At 39.4% G+C, this 14,792-nt stretch overlaps 1 protein-coding gene across 3 annotated transcripts; it reads right to left on the bottom strand.

Moving 5' to 3' along the window:
- Positions 1-5,380: 5,380 nt before the first annotated feature.
- Positions 5,381-13,132, bottom strand: ch25hl3 (cholesterol 25-hydroxylase like 3). 3 transcript variants are annotated; one of them, XR_015094768.1, is made up of 4 exons: positions 12,513-13,132; positions 6,670-9,852; positions 6,135-6,203; positions 5,381-5,668 (listed from the first exon to the last, which is right to left on the bottom strand). XR_015094768.1 is itself a non-coding variant. In XM_086075047.1 (2 exons), the coding sequence occupies exons 1-2, from the start codon at positions 12,953-12,955 to the stop codon at positions 9,498-9,500; spliced, it is 798 nt and encodes a 265-aa protein (XP_085931173.1). In that variant the 5' UTR covers positions 12,956-13,132; the 3' UTR covers positions 6,126-9,497. The 3 variants fall into 3 exon arrangements, 1 of the variants encoding a protein (XP_085931173.1); XR_015094767.1 differs by having other exon boundaries at positions 6,135-9,852; XM_086075047.1 differs by lacking the exon at positions 5,381-5,668 and having other exon boundaries at positions 6,126-9,852.
- Positions 13,133-14,792: the final 1,660 nt, after the last annotated feature.

Below are 14,792 nucleotides of genomic sequence, written 5' to 3' on the forward strand. Positions count from 1 at the left end.
AATAGAAGGTGGATATAAGGCAAGGGCCAGAGACATCAACACTATTTTTCTATTATTTATTTTTTTAAAGACCAAATTTTACACGTACATAGAGTTTCTGAAGAGATACAAACCCAGTGCTCAAAATGTTTTGTTTTTAAGATGCACTTGACTAGATTATGTTTCAACATATGTGACATAAGGAAATTGGACCGTCAATACAAAGTAAATGACAAATCATGATGTTGAATGCTTGCTTAAAGCCTCGTAACTTGAAGTTAATATTAAGTCATCACGATGATGTTCATTTGTTTGGATATTTACAATGACGATGAGGCTTGACCTTTTGAGCTAAAGAGCCCCCTTGACCGTTAAGAGTCATTTTTGCCTGCTTCTTCTCCATTGCCTTCTTCATCCAATCGTATCAGCACATAGGTCAGAGTTCAACCATGACTTCCAAACAAAGAAGCATGGGAAAGTGATTAGAGGGACTGTTAATGAAGAAACTGGACCGTGTGCTGCTCACGCTGGCGCGGTGATGGACAACCTGTTCATGAGGATGAACACTGAGGAAATGATTTGAATGATGATGACTCTCTGCTGTCAAATTGTAAGATCCTGACAACAGACTGCAATATTGTCTCGCTCTTTTTTTATGTACCAACGCACAATAAGTTTGTAAATAAAGGATGTGATCCAATTTATTCTCTGAATGTCATCATGTGCATTTTAATTCTAGATAGTGGACATTAGTCAACTGATTATTAGTATTTATATTCATATGTCCATTGTAACACCCGTAGCGGCAGCATGGTTTGATAGCATACCTGTTTCAAAATTCAAAAGCTTGTAAAGGTCAAATGTCACCTCTGGCCTTCTGGTGATGTGGAATTTTCACCCTCTCTGGCTTCCCTCCATATTTCATTGATTATTTAAAACTTTAAATTGTATGTACATTTAAAGGTGCATTGTGCCGTTTAAAAAGGTAATGTTCTACATCATGCATGCTCCTGTTTTACTCCGCATCTATCAACTTTTATCTTTTCTTTATAGTAGAGTGTGCGGACCCTGCACACTCCAAAGTTTCTTTGGGGAGGGGAGGGGAGTAGTTTTTCTTACCTCATTTGAAGTCATTTCTTTGTTTGTCAACTGTGGCTGTCGCTTTAAGATCGTACACATACTCACACGCACGCGCACCATGAACGAGCCTGACACAGATGCTGCAATTACGCTTTGGGCCAGAAGTGGCAGTCGCGAGTAAAAAAGTGACAAACTGCACAAATATCCTTTAAATGTGAGTGGTTGTTTGTTTGTACCAGACCAAAGTCAGATTGGAAAGGGTCCTACTCACCCATGACCCAACAAAAGACAAGTGGTATACAAGAAGTTTAGTTTAATTTACTCTATTTGGCAATGATACATTTAAGACAAACATTTGTACAGTAGTTAATACATTGTGTTGAAGCCCAAAAGGAGCAGGCTGAAGCAAGAGCTTATAAATGCCTAAACCATCATAATGTACATCATACAGGAGCCCAGATTTTTCTCACTGAGCATTAATGCTCAACATAAGAAACATCAATCATAAACATCAATTGAAGCTAGGAAACAAAATGTTGTACAGAACAAAATAGAAATAAAAGCTATCTGCTGCCATAACACATATTTTTCCAAATTTAACGTCACCTAATATTTAGTCCTAAAAAATGTTTTTCCATTCAGTGAAACCCTGAATCTAATATGTTTCTTCAGCATATAAAAATAAAAAAATAAATACCTATCATGTATATTTTTTTAATTGGTATACATTATCAACACACTTTTGATCATTATCTAGACCATTCCCTAAATTAACCTCTCTTCGAGTGAAACAATGGCTCTTCAGGGTCCCACGAACACACTGTACCTTAAAATCAAAATGCTCCCCTAAAAGTATATTTACCTAGAATCCTGAAGTAATGCGCCTCCATGTCAACATCAAAAGATCTTTATTCATGCGTAATAATGAACATGCAGTGGAACGATTATTGTGTGTACCTGGGAGGCGCGTCACATTACATTTAATTATTATTTTCCAACGTACATTCTTCTTCCATTATTAATAACTCAGTCTGCCTTGTGTGGATATCATTCCACAGAAACAGCTCTAAGAGAGCAGTGAATGATTTACTACTAATTTCATACTCAACATCTGCTCTTCCATGATTGGATCTCACTGCTGCTTTTGATACTGCCGATTAGCGCATACAATTGGACAAGCTCGAGAACTTTTTGGGGATCTTAGAATCGGGACTGGTGCTAAAATGGTTGTGATCTTATCTGTCTATGACATTTTAATGCTTTTAAAAAAAAATGTTTTTTTTTTAGAAGAATGTGTTTTCTTAAAAAAAAAAAATTTTTTAAGAAGAATGTGTTTTCTTCTTAATTTTTTTTTTTTTTTTTAAGAAGAATGTGTTTTCTTCTTAAACTCGTTGTGCCCAATTGAGTTGAATTGAGTCCAATAAGGCTCTGTCCTTGGTCCAGGGTTTTTTCTTCATTATTGCATAGCACTATTAGGTTCAAATTATGCATTCTTTTGAGATTGCATTTCATCGTTACGTTGATAACTTGCAAATATATATGTCACTTACCATAGAAAATACTGCTACTGTGAGGTCCTGGTTATTTTCAAAATTTGTACTTCTAAACCCAGAAAAGACTGAAATGACTGGACTGCTAAAACATAGAAACCATTTAAAATATTTCACCCTGTCTCTTGATGACCGTTGGATTGAATTCATGCAAGGATAAGATTTAAACCTTAAGCTTTTATTTGATCAATTCTCTTATTTGAGGTCAGTATAATAGATGCAACACCCATCAAGACCCAGCCATCTGTTTCTGGTGTGTTTGTTTTATTTTATTTTATTTTTTTAATATTCGAATGAAATGTTTTTATTATGCTGTATTTTTATTTTTTACTTGTTTCCTGGTGATCTGTGCAGCACTTTAAATAATAATAACAATAATAATAATAATAATACTGCGATTGGCTGGCAACCAGTTCAGGGTGTACCCCGCCTACTGCCCGAAGCCAGCTGGGATAGGCTCCAGCGACCCCTGCGACCCTTGTGAGGACAATCGGTTAAGAAAATGGATGGATGGATAGATAGATAATAATTCAGTTCCATTCCTACATTGGCAATGTAACCCGAATTTCGACTTAAGCGACCCGGAAGATGCCGGAACCAATATTTCGTGTTTCCGCATGGACATTAGTTGCTGACGGACGGCAGAGGGAAAATAATTCAAGCATAAACACGGAAATGTGACGCACCTGATGGCGAGCCGACCTGCTGATGGATGTCCGTTGCTGGAGGTAACAACAACACAACTTTGAATAACTTATAAGGTGCTACGAACGAGGCACGGGCGCCGTAATGTCGAAATGACGTAACTCGAGGACTTCCCGTATTGCGTTAGTGCTATATGAGTTAAGCAGCAAAATTCAGCAATCCCTGTAAGAATAAGAATAATAATAAATTATTATTATTATTATTATTTTTATTATTGTAACACTGTATCTTTGAGAAGACGAGAGTGTATGTGTATCACTCCAAACGAAGGCCGTGGGAAAAGAAAACAGCATTCGGAAAGGGAATAATTAATGACTATTGCAAAATGACCACTCATCAGTTACGGAGACGTATGCAATTTTTTTTGTGGCATCACTAAACAAAAGATTTTGGTCAACATCTGACCATTCTACTTTAAACTTTAACCGTATATTCCAAGCCATACAGACACAGGCCATCTGTTTGTCAGCGGTATGTGACAGAAACCTTCTGTCTTGAAGTTGAGCCTTCAAAAGAGTGGTATTGATCATCTCAAGGAATTGCGCTGAAATGAGGTGGCACAATAAGGAGCGGATGCAGCTGCAGCATATAAAAGCAGACTATAAAAATACATCTGTAATGTGTAACAGAATGCATTGATTTCAAAATCCCTTTTGACCCATAACCAACAAAACACAGTTGAAATGTGATTGATGTTGAAAGTTTGCCGAGTAGACGTTCCGTTCTGATTAGAAATCAAATCATGTTCAACGGGACAAAAAAAACATAAAAAAAGTCCACATTGGTACCAGATTACCGGTTCCAAAGTGGAAAAGTCAGTCCCCGTGGGTAACTTAACCTTAAGGTACATACTGTCGATGTTTTGCACATATTGACAGCGTATGTTTCATTATTCCAGCACATACAGTAAATGAATGGACTTAATGGAATTGCCTGCAGTCTACACCTGGCTCTCATTGAACACGTATGACGAGATGTCAAGTCAAATTTACAACAGCAAAGACTGGAACAGCTTCACTAGTGCAAGCAAGAATTGGAAATTCTTGAAAATAAAATCCATCGTCAGATTTCTTAACTTCCTCAACCTTGATAAAGCAATAACTCATAATTACACACACACTAATGAAATCCAAGCTCTTAATTTTAAGCAAGTCTGCTTGTATAAATGAGACTTAAATGCTCAATTGTAATAAACACATGATTTATTTTACAATGTATTGCAATTTTTGTGGTTCTTGTTCACATTTGTTTATGATGTATAGACTGTGTGTTTTAATTAAAAAATTATATTTTAGTTGTTGGATAAAATTCTGTTGTCAAACAACTCACATTAATGGCTCGTGTGTCACAAAGATGTTTTGTTTTGTCACAGAATTACCATCACCATAGACGTAAATAATAATAATGCAGCTGTTAACGACGGGTAAGCTTTTGTCTTTCCCAGTGGAATTTGTTTAGACCCATTACAACAACGTGTCTGCATATTGGTAAACTTTCAGTTTTTCCCACATAAAAATAATGTGAAAATGACTTAATTAGAATCAAAATGAGTTCATAGAAATGTGATGATCTCATGGCATCGCAAGATTTACGTGTCCAGTCATATTGCACTGATGTCATCCACAGCCACTGGGACGTCAGCACACTGTCAACAGCACATAAAAATCCCAGGAAGCAAAACTTGTTAGTTGTGCCTGACCTTTCTGTAGAAGTGCAGTATAGGACTGAAGTAAATATAGTAGCAGACCAGAGGGCAAGGACTTTTAACAAGGCAGTCTGAGCTATGTAAAGCTCACTAATTGAATATTTACAGAATAAGGGAGAAATAGAATCTGGCCTTTGTCAGCGGAGAGCCAACTCTCAGGAAATATGATGAAATGGGAAGTGTTTGGTATTTACACAAATGATAACGAATCCTGCAGAGTGCTCTGTGCCTTTTCTCTTTCTTGTTTGACATACAGTATCTCACAAAAGTAAGTACACCCCACATTTTGTCAGATATTTAATTATATCTTTTCAATGGACAACAATGAAGAAATGACATGAAAAAAGTGGTCAGTGTACAGCTTCAATACCTCAACATAACTCAAAATGCAGCTATTAGTAGCTAATACCCTTGGCAACAAAAGTGAGTGGACCGCTAAGTGAAAATGCCCACAGTGTGAATATTTCGTGTAGCCACCATTATTTTCCAGCACTGCCTTTACTCTCTTGACAAGAATTTCACCAGAACCACACAAGTTGCCACTGGAATCTTCTTCCACTCGCTTACAATGAGATCTTGGAGCTGGCACATATTCAAGACCTTAGGGGAGTGTGTGGTAATTTGTACCAAAGGGCAAGTAGTTCCACCCCTGTTATTTAGAAAAACATGGAATAAGTTAGTCATGTGGCCACATATTTTTGAAGAGACATCCAGTAAAAAAAAAAGGACGACACATGGCTTGAGAGGTAAGCACATACAAGTTCCAAATCATTTTTATGCCTAAAATTTATATGATTAAGAATTTTTGATGGCTGTGTTTGAACAATTATATGAAACTTTGAAAACAGTTCACACATGTTTTAGTGCTTTATTAAGCTATAGTGTTAGCATGATGTTGGCACAAAACAGCTGGGGGATGCATTTTTTTCCAAAAATGGTGGGCTTGGGGTAATTTGTGCCAAAGGACCTGGGTTAAGGTTCCCCTAAATTAAGATTATTTCCTTATTTTATGAATTTATTATTATTATTATTTTATTTTTATTATTTATAATTAGTATTTTATTATTATTTATTAATTATTATTATTTATTAATTATTATTATTATAGCACTCACCAAGTGACAAATCTGGTTGTTCTGATCAATTGGTTATGTGTCTTCAGAAGTTGTTTCCCTTGCTGGAATCTACAGCAAGAAAGAACAGAATTGTAAAAAATGACAAAAGCGAAAAACAAGAATTGTGACTGACACAGCTGAGAAGATGGAGAAAGCTCACGAAGAAAGAGAAGATAAAAAGGTTGAACCGGAGAAGAAAAAGAATGAAAGAAGAAAAGGCCTCTGAAACCTGCAAATCAAAGTTTTTAATTGAATTTGTCTTCCTTTTATACAGCATTATTGTTTGTGAGATTAAAATGTTTTTTTTTACTTCAGTTATCCATGAGACAATTTACTCGACTGAATTCTGACTAATGGCGCAACCTAGCCTGCACTGGGGGGAAAGTTGTGCCACAAAACCACTTTTTTTTTCTAAAGCTATATTTCTCAAATTGTTTATTCAACATCCCAACCTATATGAACATATTTTAGTTGGAGGCATTTATGTAATATCCTTGCGAAAAAGACACTTTAAGTAAAAATCGGCACTACTTACCCCACTCTCCCCTACGCTCCTCCACCTTCCAATGGAGGATGCCCCAGAGATGTTCAATAGGGTTTAGGTCTGGAGACATGCTTGGCCAGTCCATCACCTTTACCTTCAGCCCCTTTAGCAAGGTGGTCATCTTGGAAGGGAATACGTACTGCCCTGGGTCTTTACTGACCACTTTTCATTGCGTCAATATGTCACCTCTTCAGTGTTGGCACATGAAAAGATATCATTAAATGACTGCAGAAAAGTGAGGTTTGGATTTGATACTGCATCTGCTGAAACAATATCAGCCTTCATGTTGCCTTTTGAGGAGGATTTAGCCTACGTGATCCATCTAGTTGTGTACCTTACAGTCAGTAAACAAAGGGAGGGGTTCACAATGTACGGACGGTCCCAGACATCCCATAATGCTCCACTGAAAGGGATCATAAAGTGGGCTGCTGGCTGTCGACGTGCCTCTCGCTGTGAACATGTGGGGCCCACAGCTACGCGACTCGCCCTGACTCTGACGTTGGGCCTGTAATGATCGTTTCCGCTTTGGGTCACGTTTTTATCAAGCCATCTCCCGCTAACACCACCCACCCAGCACTCTTCTCTTGCTTTCTCCTCCTTTCGCAAAACAAACATTCACTTGCTGACTGAGCGCGTAGGCCCGTACAACGCGTTCAGACATCTTTGAACAATTTATGTACTCTGAGTTGTGAAATGCTGGAGAGTCAGAAATGGAACACAGATGTTGACACTGTTATGCAACGCATAGACTCACTTTTGGATACAACAATTATTGTAAAAACATGCCACATTAAAATCATGTGAAATTCCACTCCACAAAAAAAAAAAAAAAAAGTCATGAGAATTGTAACACCTGGCATGATTCCATTAAAGTATGTTGGGTGACAGTTTTTCTGTTGTAAATAATAATAAAATAATAATAATGATGATGATGAATAAAATAAGAAAAAAAACTGTGACATGCTAGGGGACTTCTCATCTTTTGCACATATGCTTTTGGTTTCTTAACATGGTCCCTGCGGGTCCATCTCAAGACAAACAGAAGACCAGAGGGGCACACAGATCTTGAACTGAGGCAGAAAAATAGAAACATGAGCTTGACTATGTTCTGCTCTCATGCTTCCACGGACTTATCAAGTGCATCAGAAAGTGGAAACAGCTGTGGCGGAAAAAGGGAACGCTTGCTTTAGATAATGACAGTTTATATAATAAAATGTACACTGAATCTGGACATTGCACAATAAATACATTCAACAGTTTTATATTTTGGACAATTCCTGCTAGACATAAGCTGTCATGATTTGAGTTTATGTTGATACGTTTTTTCCCCTGCATACCTTCTCATGTCTCATTAGGTTTTTGTGTCCACCTGTTCCATCCGTAGCTTGTCCAGGTGTTTCTCAGTGTCTCGTCAGTTTGTATCTATGCTGCATTCAAGGAAAGTCAGACGTTTCCAGGAAGACCCCTTGAACTCGGAAATCCCAATTGCGAAGTCGGGGAAAACAAGTACCCCAACTTCACCGACGGACTACAATGACAATGACGTCAGTCTACAATGGCGGAAACACAGACGGTGAATGGTAAAACACAATTTACTGGAGTATAAAACTTGATCGCTTTCTTGATTCATAAATATGACAAAAAAATCACATATAACACAACATACGTGGCATTATGCCGCTATCTCACCTGTGAACTCCTGAACTGTATAGAATGCTTATGAAATAAGATAAAAACAATAAATGAAGCAAAATTGCAAGAAGGCAAGTTTGCTGGAGGTCAAAATGTGTTTTGAGGACCAAAAAAAACTATTCATCACTATCCGCCATTTTGGTTGTTTACTACGCCTCGAACGCTTTCAGGTCGGAAGTGGGAAAAGCCAACTAGGATAAATCTGACTTTCGACCATCCTCGAATGCAGCATTACTTCCCTGCTTCTCTCAGTCTTTGTCATTTGGTGCTGTTACGTACCCTTGTCCAGTCTGTTATTTGTAGTTGTGAGTGTTTTGTTTCTCAGCATTTCTTTGTTACTTTGAGTTTTGAATTTTATTAGGTCTGTCAGGCAGGGCAGAGATGCTACATTCGAGGAAGGGGGGGAAGTCAGAGAGCCAAATTGCGAATTGGGGGGGGGGGGCGAAGACCCACCAGTTTCAATCTGACGTCACTCAACATAGGTAACCCCCGTAGAGACAAGGACTGACTGCATAACATTTTATCGGAATCATCCAACGCTTTGAAGTTGGGACAATCTGAGCGAGGGATAAGTCTGACTTCCTATTTTCCTTGAAAGCACCATGAATACAAACAAACTGAGGAGACAATGAGAAACACCTGGACGAGGCCCAAGTGGCTGAGGTAGCTGATTAGTAGACGTAAGGGACTTGGCTGACGAGAATAGGTGAGGGGGAAAAAAGGATCAAATTACCAATAGAATGAAAACCACATCAACACAAACCCAAATGATGAAAAAAATAAATAAATACATAAAAAGCACATTTATGCTGTAGCTTTCACAATTTGAATGGTAGACTGGCTTTCAAGTGTTGAAATTTGTACTTGTGAATTCAGCAGCATGGAGACACGTGTGAAAACATTGGAGTCGATGTCACCATTTAACATCACTGGCTTTGCTCTGCCATTGGCGTGCGCACACTTTATATTGTGTCTCTGCATTAAATTAAAATGCATTTTATAGGCTGCCAATAAAGATGAGCTTTGCCGTCAGGATTGATGACAGTCAAATTGTAGATTCATGGTAACAGATGGACATTAAGAAATCACATGGCTCTCAAAATGAACAATCAAACTTGAACACGCCCTCACTCCCCGCCGTAAGTGCCAAAGAGGTGGTCCCAATGGGTGAAATAGGGTGCAAAGTTGACATTGTGACGACGATGATGAATATGGTGGTGAGGTGCTCCGCCTAAAAAAGGCAGCAGTCTGTGCAGAGCCCATGGCAGGTCGTAGCCACAGTGGTCTTCCACCGCCAGCCAGGTGTTGAGAATGTGGAAGAGGGCCTCGCTCAGGGGGTGACAGTTCACAAAGCAGGCACTGAGCTGTGCCAGGAGCAGCAGGGAGAGCATCTCGGGGGAGCTGGCATCTTGGGCCTGCAGGGCGAAGGGTTCCTGGTGCTGGTGGTGCTGTTTGTGGATGTTGCGGTAGAGCCAGGTGAACCTGAAAATAAATCAGAAATCACAGGGATGTACATGTTAATGCTGGCTTGGGCTTGTTAAGACCCCGAGGTTGGCCCTTTTCTGTGGAGGAGACTGAGGGTGTTCCGGCCCTGGACCTTTTAAGGCGAGGGGTGTCCTGCTGTTTTGGTGGTCGCTCCTTTCGGTCCTGTTACCCACAGGCGCCTCGGATTCTGTCTCGTGACCTCCCCCAATTTGTCTGTCTCCACGCGGGAAATAAAAGCAGACCAGCGTGCGGGTGATCGCTCGAGACAGACCTCCGCCTATCAGCAGGATGCCACTGCTGCCTGCCTCATGGGCTCCTACACGGCACTCCCCATTTGCACATTTGAGTTACCTTTATGTTAGCTTCAGAGCTTGTGCTCATGTACAGAATTCTAATCCTTTTTTTTTTTCTGTAAATAAACCTTTCTTTTCATCACTTGAGTCTCATCTCCCCTGATTTTGTTACACTTTTAAGCCTGTTGTAACATCTAACTAGTGGAGAATGGCAAAGATTTAGAAAAGAAAAAAAGTCCAGCAAGGAATGCCAATATTTGAGTTTCTCCTGCTTACAGTATATTTAGTTAAGTGACTCAGTCCATCATTGGGACATACTGTACACATGAAATTAAACAAAAATGACAAATAGCAGTTACCTTAAAAATGGCATGTGAAGCCCCTTAGTTCATTCAACAGGTTGCGTCATAGAATCTTGATCAACTTTTGTCTTATTTGTTGGTCTAATAGTCACGTTACAGTTGTGAAACCACTGGGGTGTATATTAACTGTTTAGTGGCGTCACTACAAAAATAGCTTTTGACTATTGGCTCCACTTCCTGCTCTGTTGCTTTTTGTATTTCTATTTTAGGTTGCGTAACATCATGGAAAAAGAAATGCGAAGCCAAAACAATAAAACAAAGAAATGAATCTAGGTACAGAACCCTGATCAATAAATCACAAGACAACAAAGTACCGCAGCTGTGAGTAACATTGGAGTGACTCAGGGACTTTCCATTTTTCTTCACCAGGTGCAACATGTGACTTTACAACAAAGATGGGCATCGAGTGTGGGTGTAAGCCGCTGCGGCTTACACCCACACTCGATTCATTTTTGGCAAATCAAAATGTTTACTGGAGCTGAGCAGTTGAAAGCTGTAACAACAGTGAATGTGTAAATAATAATTCTGGAAACATAAATGCACAAGTAAATATACATTTTAACAAATTAACTTAAATGCTTGATCCTCAGGACGTGGACTTTCGCAAAGCGAGGCATCTTTGTCGCTGGTAGCACCCAACGCTTCAAAGTGAGAATGCTTATTGATATGGTTCATTTCTGCGAAAGCAATTACTATCTTCTTATTTGAAAACCCAGCCGAAAAGTATTGGCGCAAACATCCAAGTTGTACGCTTTTTTTCTCTCTCACAAATCTGCCATATAAAGTTGCAAATTTGCCAACTTACAAATTGACGAGTTTTTTTCTCGCAAATTTGCCACTTTATAAAGTGGCAAATTAAAGTGTACTTATAAAATATATTTTTGCGTTGATGGTGAACGCACGGTAGGCAGCTGTGTCTCACTCACTCAAACCCAGAAATAGGTTTTCATTTACATGTGAAAACTTCTGTGCAAGAAATAGGCTGTACTTTGGGACATTGCCACATCATGCAATGGCAATACATATTTTGAATCGCCCTTTAAAAAAGTGGCCGAAATTCACCACTCATGAAATGTTACAGCAGAACCCTACAACCATTCAGTTGATCCTGCTCCCATCCCACCTGTTGTAATGGAAAATTAAACCATTTCAACTAAAAAGAAAACCCCCGGAGGGAATTGGGTGTTGCCAAAGCGCACTCGCCTGCCAGCCTTGCGCCATTCCAGAGCAATGGTAAAACTAACAAGACATGAATAAAGGCATGGAAAATTCATAGTTCTGCTGAAAGTTTATCATTGATTTGTTCCTGAATAATTTTTGGAGTTTAAAAATGCATTTAAATGGGCGTCAATATAAGCCAACGTGGATTTTTGCTACTCCCTGCAAATAGCGGGGGTTCGCTGTATTTAACATAAAAAAGGGATGCTCGATGACACTTTTCTATCACTGATACCGATACTTAAATCTTGAGTAGTCACAGATGCTGATACCACTAGTACATAAAATCCCCCCTCAAAATGAGATAATTTTAAAGAAAGACTTATATATCCCACTATAACATTATTCCTAAAAAAATAAATGCATGAAATGAATTTTCTATTCCTCTAATTTCTAGTTCCTGATCATAAAACGGCCACAAGAGAGAGGCTGATATATCGTGAGTACCGATAGCCTACCATAAAATAAGGCTGGCATCGGTGGTATCGGTACTCAACCATCCCTAAAAAATATATTGAACATAACATCAAATGTTATTGTAAATGTTCAGAAAAGTGACTAAAAACTTCCCATTAGCATTTTAAATGTGACAAAAATGTTGCAGTTATTTTCAGCACGGACTAAGCAAGGCAAGCCCAAATTTCAATTGGGAGTTTCAAATATGCAGTTGCTAGTAATACATATATTTTTTTAACAATTGTATGCCTTTAATAAGTAACAAGTTATACGTGAGAACATGCACCATGCTCACCATAAGGATGTAAACAGTGTCGACTTTGCTCACCTGTGCATGCAGAGGTGCCAAAAGAAAAACAGCGCGTCGAAAAGCAGAAAACAGGCAACAACGTCCACAAAAAGCTGCCAGCTGGATGGAGAGCGCTCGGGGAGCTGAGCGGGACTCCTCGCCATCTGGAGGAGCGCGGTGGCGGGAAGCACGACCGTCAGGTACTGGACCGCGATCTTCCACAGACACTTAAACCACGCCAACAGAGGCGGCGGTGGCGGCTCGCCCGCGGTGATCCTCCACGCGCGTACCCGCCGACTGACTCCGGCCAGGAGGTCCAGCACCAGGAAAGGTACGCAACATGTGACGTGGGTCAGGAAAGCGCAGAACGTGGGCAGGTAAGGGGATAGTAGGACCCCTTGGTGCTCACTCCTCACGTAGTCCCACAAGGTTTGGAGCATTGGCCCCCACGGCTCTCCACGCTGCGTCAATGGTGCGCTCATCACAAGGTAGCGATGTGTGTCTACATTCTTAGCAGTGAGTTCCTATTAAGTAGCTACTCTCTGAGTCACTTTCGCTTACAGGTGAACGCAAATTTGTCTCAACCACACCTTAAGTCAAGGTCCAGGATGAACATTCCCAATTGTTTCCCAACATTATTTTCACTAGCAGGAGTGTGATGCTGCTCCCTTCACGCCTGCGGAGTAGGAGGAGGGGCATAACTCGCCCTCGTATTTATTTAATAATGATAATTATGACCATGATAATGATCATGATAATAATATTAATAATGATAATAATAATATTAAAAGATCCATTATGTCTACAACTCTCGGACAGATGGTTGGAATGTTGTAACTCAAGCGGCAAGCAACAGGTGTCAAAGCATATCCTTTTGATATTATACGTAGCTCCTGATACTCAACTAATATTACTTAGGATATAGAGCACAAGCGGGAAAATACGTAAAGTTGCATAAAGCGTATTCTCATTCATAAGCAATTTCATTTTTTTTCTTTGAAATGTTTTTGCATGAATGACAGCTTTTAGGCCAACATGAATGCACTATTTTCTTATTTTCTGTAAGTCACATCTTGTGCTAAAGGCAAATCTCCGCTCATTTTATGAGTGGCAACTCCCTATTTCATACAGGTAATCCAGTATGTCAACATTTTGGTACGCTAAATAATTTTACAATGGTCCATCATTTAACTGTATAGACAGACCAGGGGTCACTTCAAGTGAGAGAGCTACTTCCTGGATGCTGATTAATAAAGACAATTTGATACATATTTCAGAAATAACAAATGTGCTCAAATTACTTTTCAGAATATTAGTATAACCTAGAAAAAATTCCCATTCAAAAAATTTGAAATGGGACAGCTTGCAAGGTGGAAAGCCGCATGTAGTACTTGTAGAAGTAGTAGTAATTGATTTTACGCCACTTCCTGTTGGAATCAGGTCACTTCCTGTTGAAATAAGGTAACTTCTGGGTCACTTCCTGTTGAAAGCAGGTCACTTATGGGTCACTTCCTGTTGAAATCAGGTCATTCCCGGGTCACTTTCTGTTGAAATCAGGTCACTTCCTGTGGAAATCAAGTCACTTCCTGTTGAAATCAGGTCACTTCTGGGTCACTTCCTGTTGAAATCAGGTAAATTCTGGGTCACTTCCTGTTGAAATCAGGTCACTTCCTGTTGATTTTAGGCCACTTCCGGGTCACTTCCTGTTGAAATCAGGTCACTTCTGGGTCACTTCCTGTTGAAATTAAGTCACTTCCTGTAGAAATCAGGTCACTTTGTGTCACTTCCTGTAGAAATCAGGACACTTCTTATTGATTTTAGGCCACTGTCAGGAAAAAGGTGCTTGATTTGTGGATTCCCCCCACCCACCCTCCTCCATTCATTCCAACGGGACTTTTTGGCTGGGGTTTTTGGGAATTGCGTCACCATGGTAACTCGGAATTTCGAAAAACATTAGTCCGATTTGAGTCTGATCGAGCCGCATCTTTTGATACCTCATTTGTGCGGGTACATTGAACAGTACGGGCCACATTTTCTCTGAAAATTTGTTCTTAAAAATATAGAAATAATAAACCCGTTTTCTCGGATAGTAATATGTGCCTGCTTTACTTCGCAAGCAGTACTGCTACTGCTTTGATTTGCAGCAGTCACATAATAATTATATTAATTTATGAGAAGAGACCGATCATGTTAATGATTTGGAAAAATAAATATCAGCAGGCAACACCCTTTATAAATCTCTCCCAGTGTTCACATTTCCATTTTAATCACTTCTACAACATTCATAGAAAATCCCTCTGCACTGGTGAGCTGTTTTTG

Source organism: Leptonotus elevatus, chromosome 5 (assembly GCF_054856555.1).
Source record: "Leptonotus elevatus isolate MCC_2025b chromosome 5, RoL_Lele_1.0, whole genome shotgun sequence".
Taxonomy (NCBI): domain Eukaryota; kingdom Metazoa; phylum Chordata; class Actinopteri; order Syngnathiformes; family Syngnathidae; genus Leptonotus; species Leptonotus elevatus.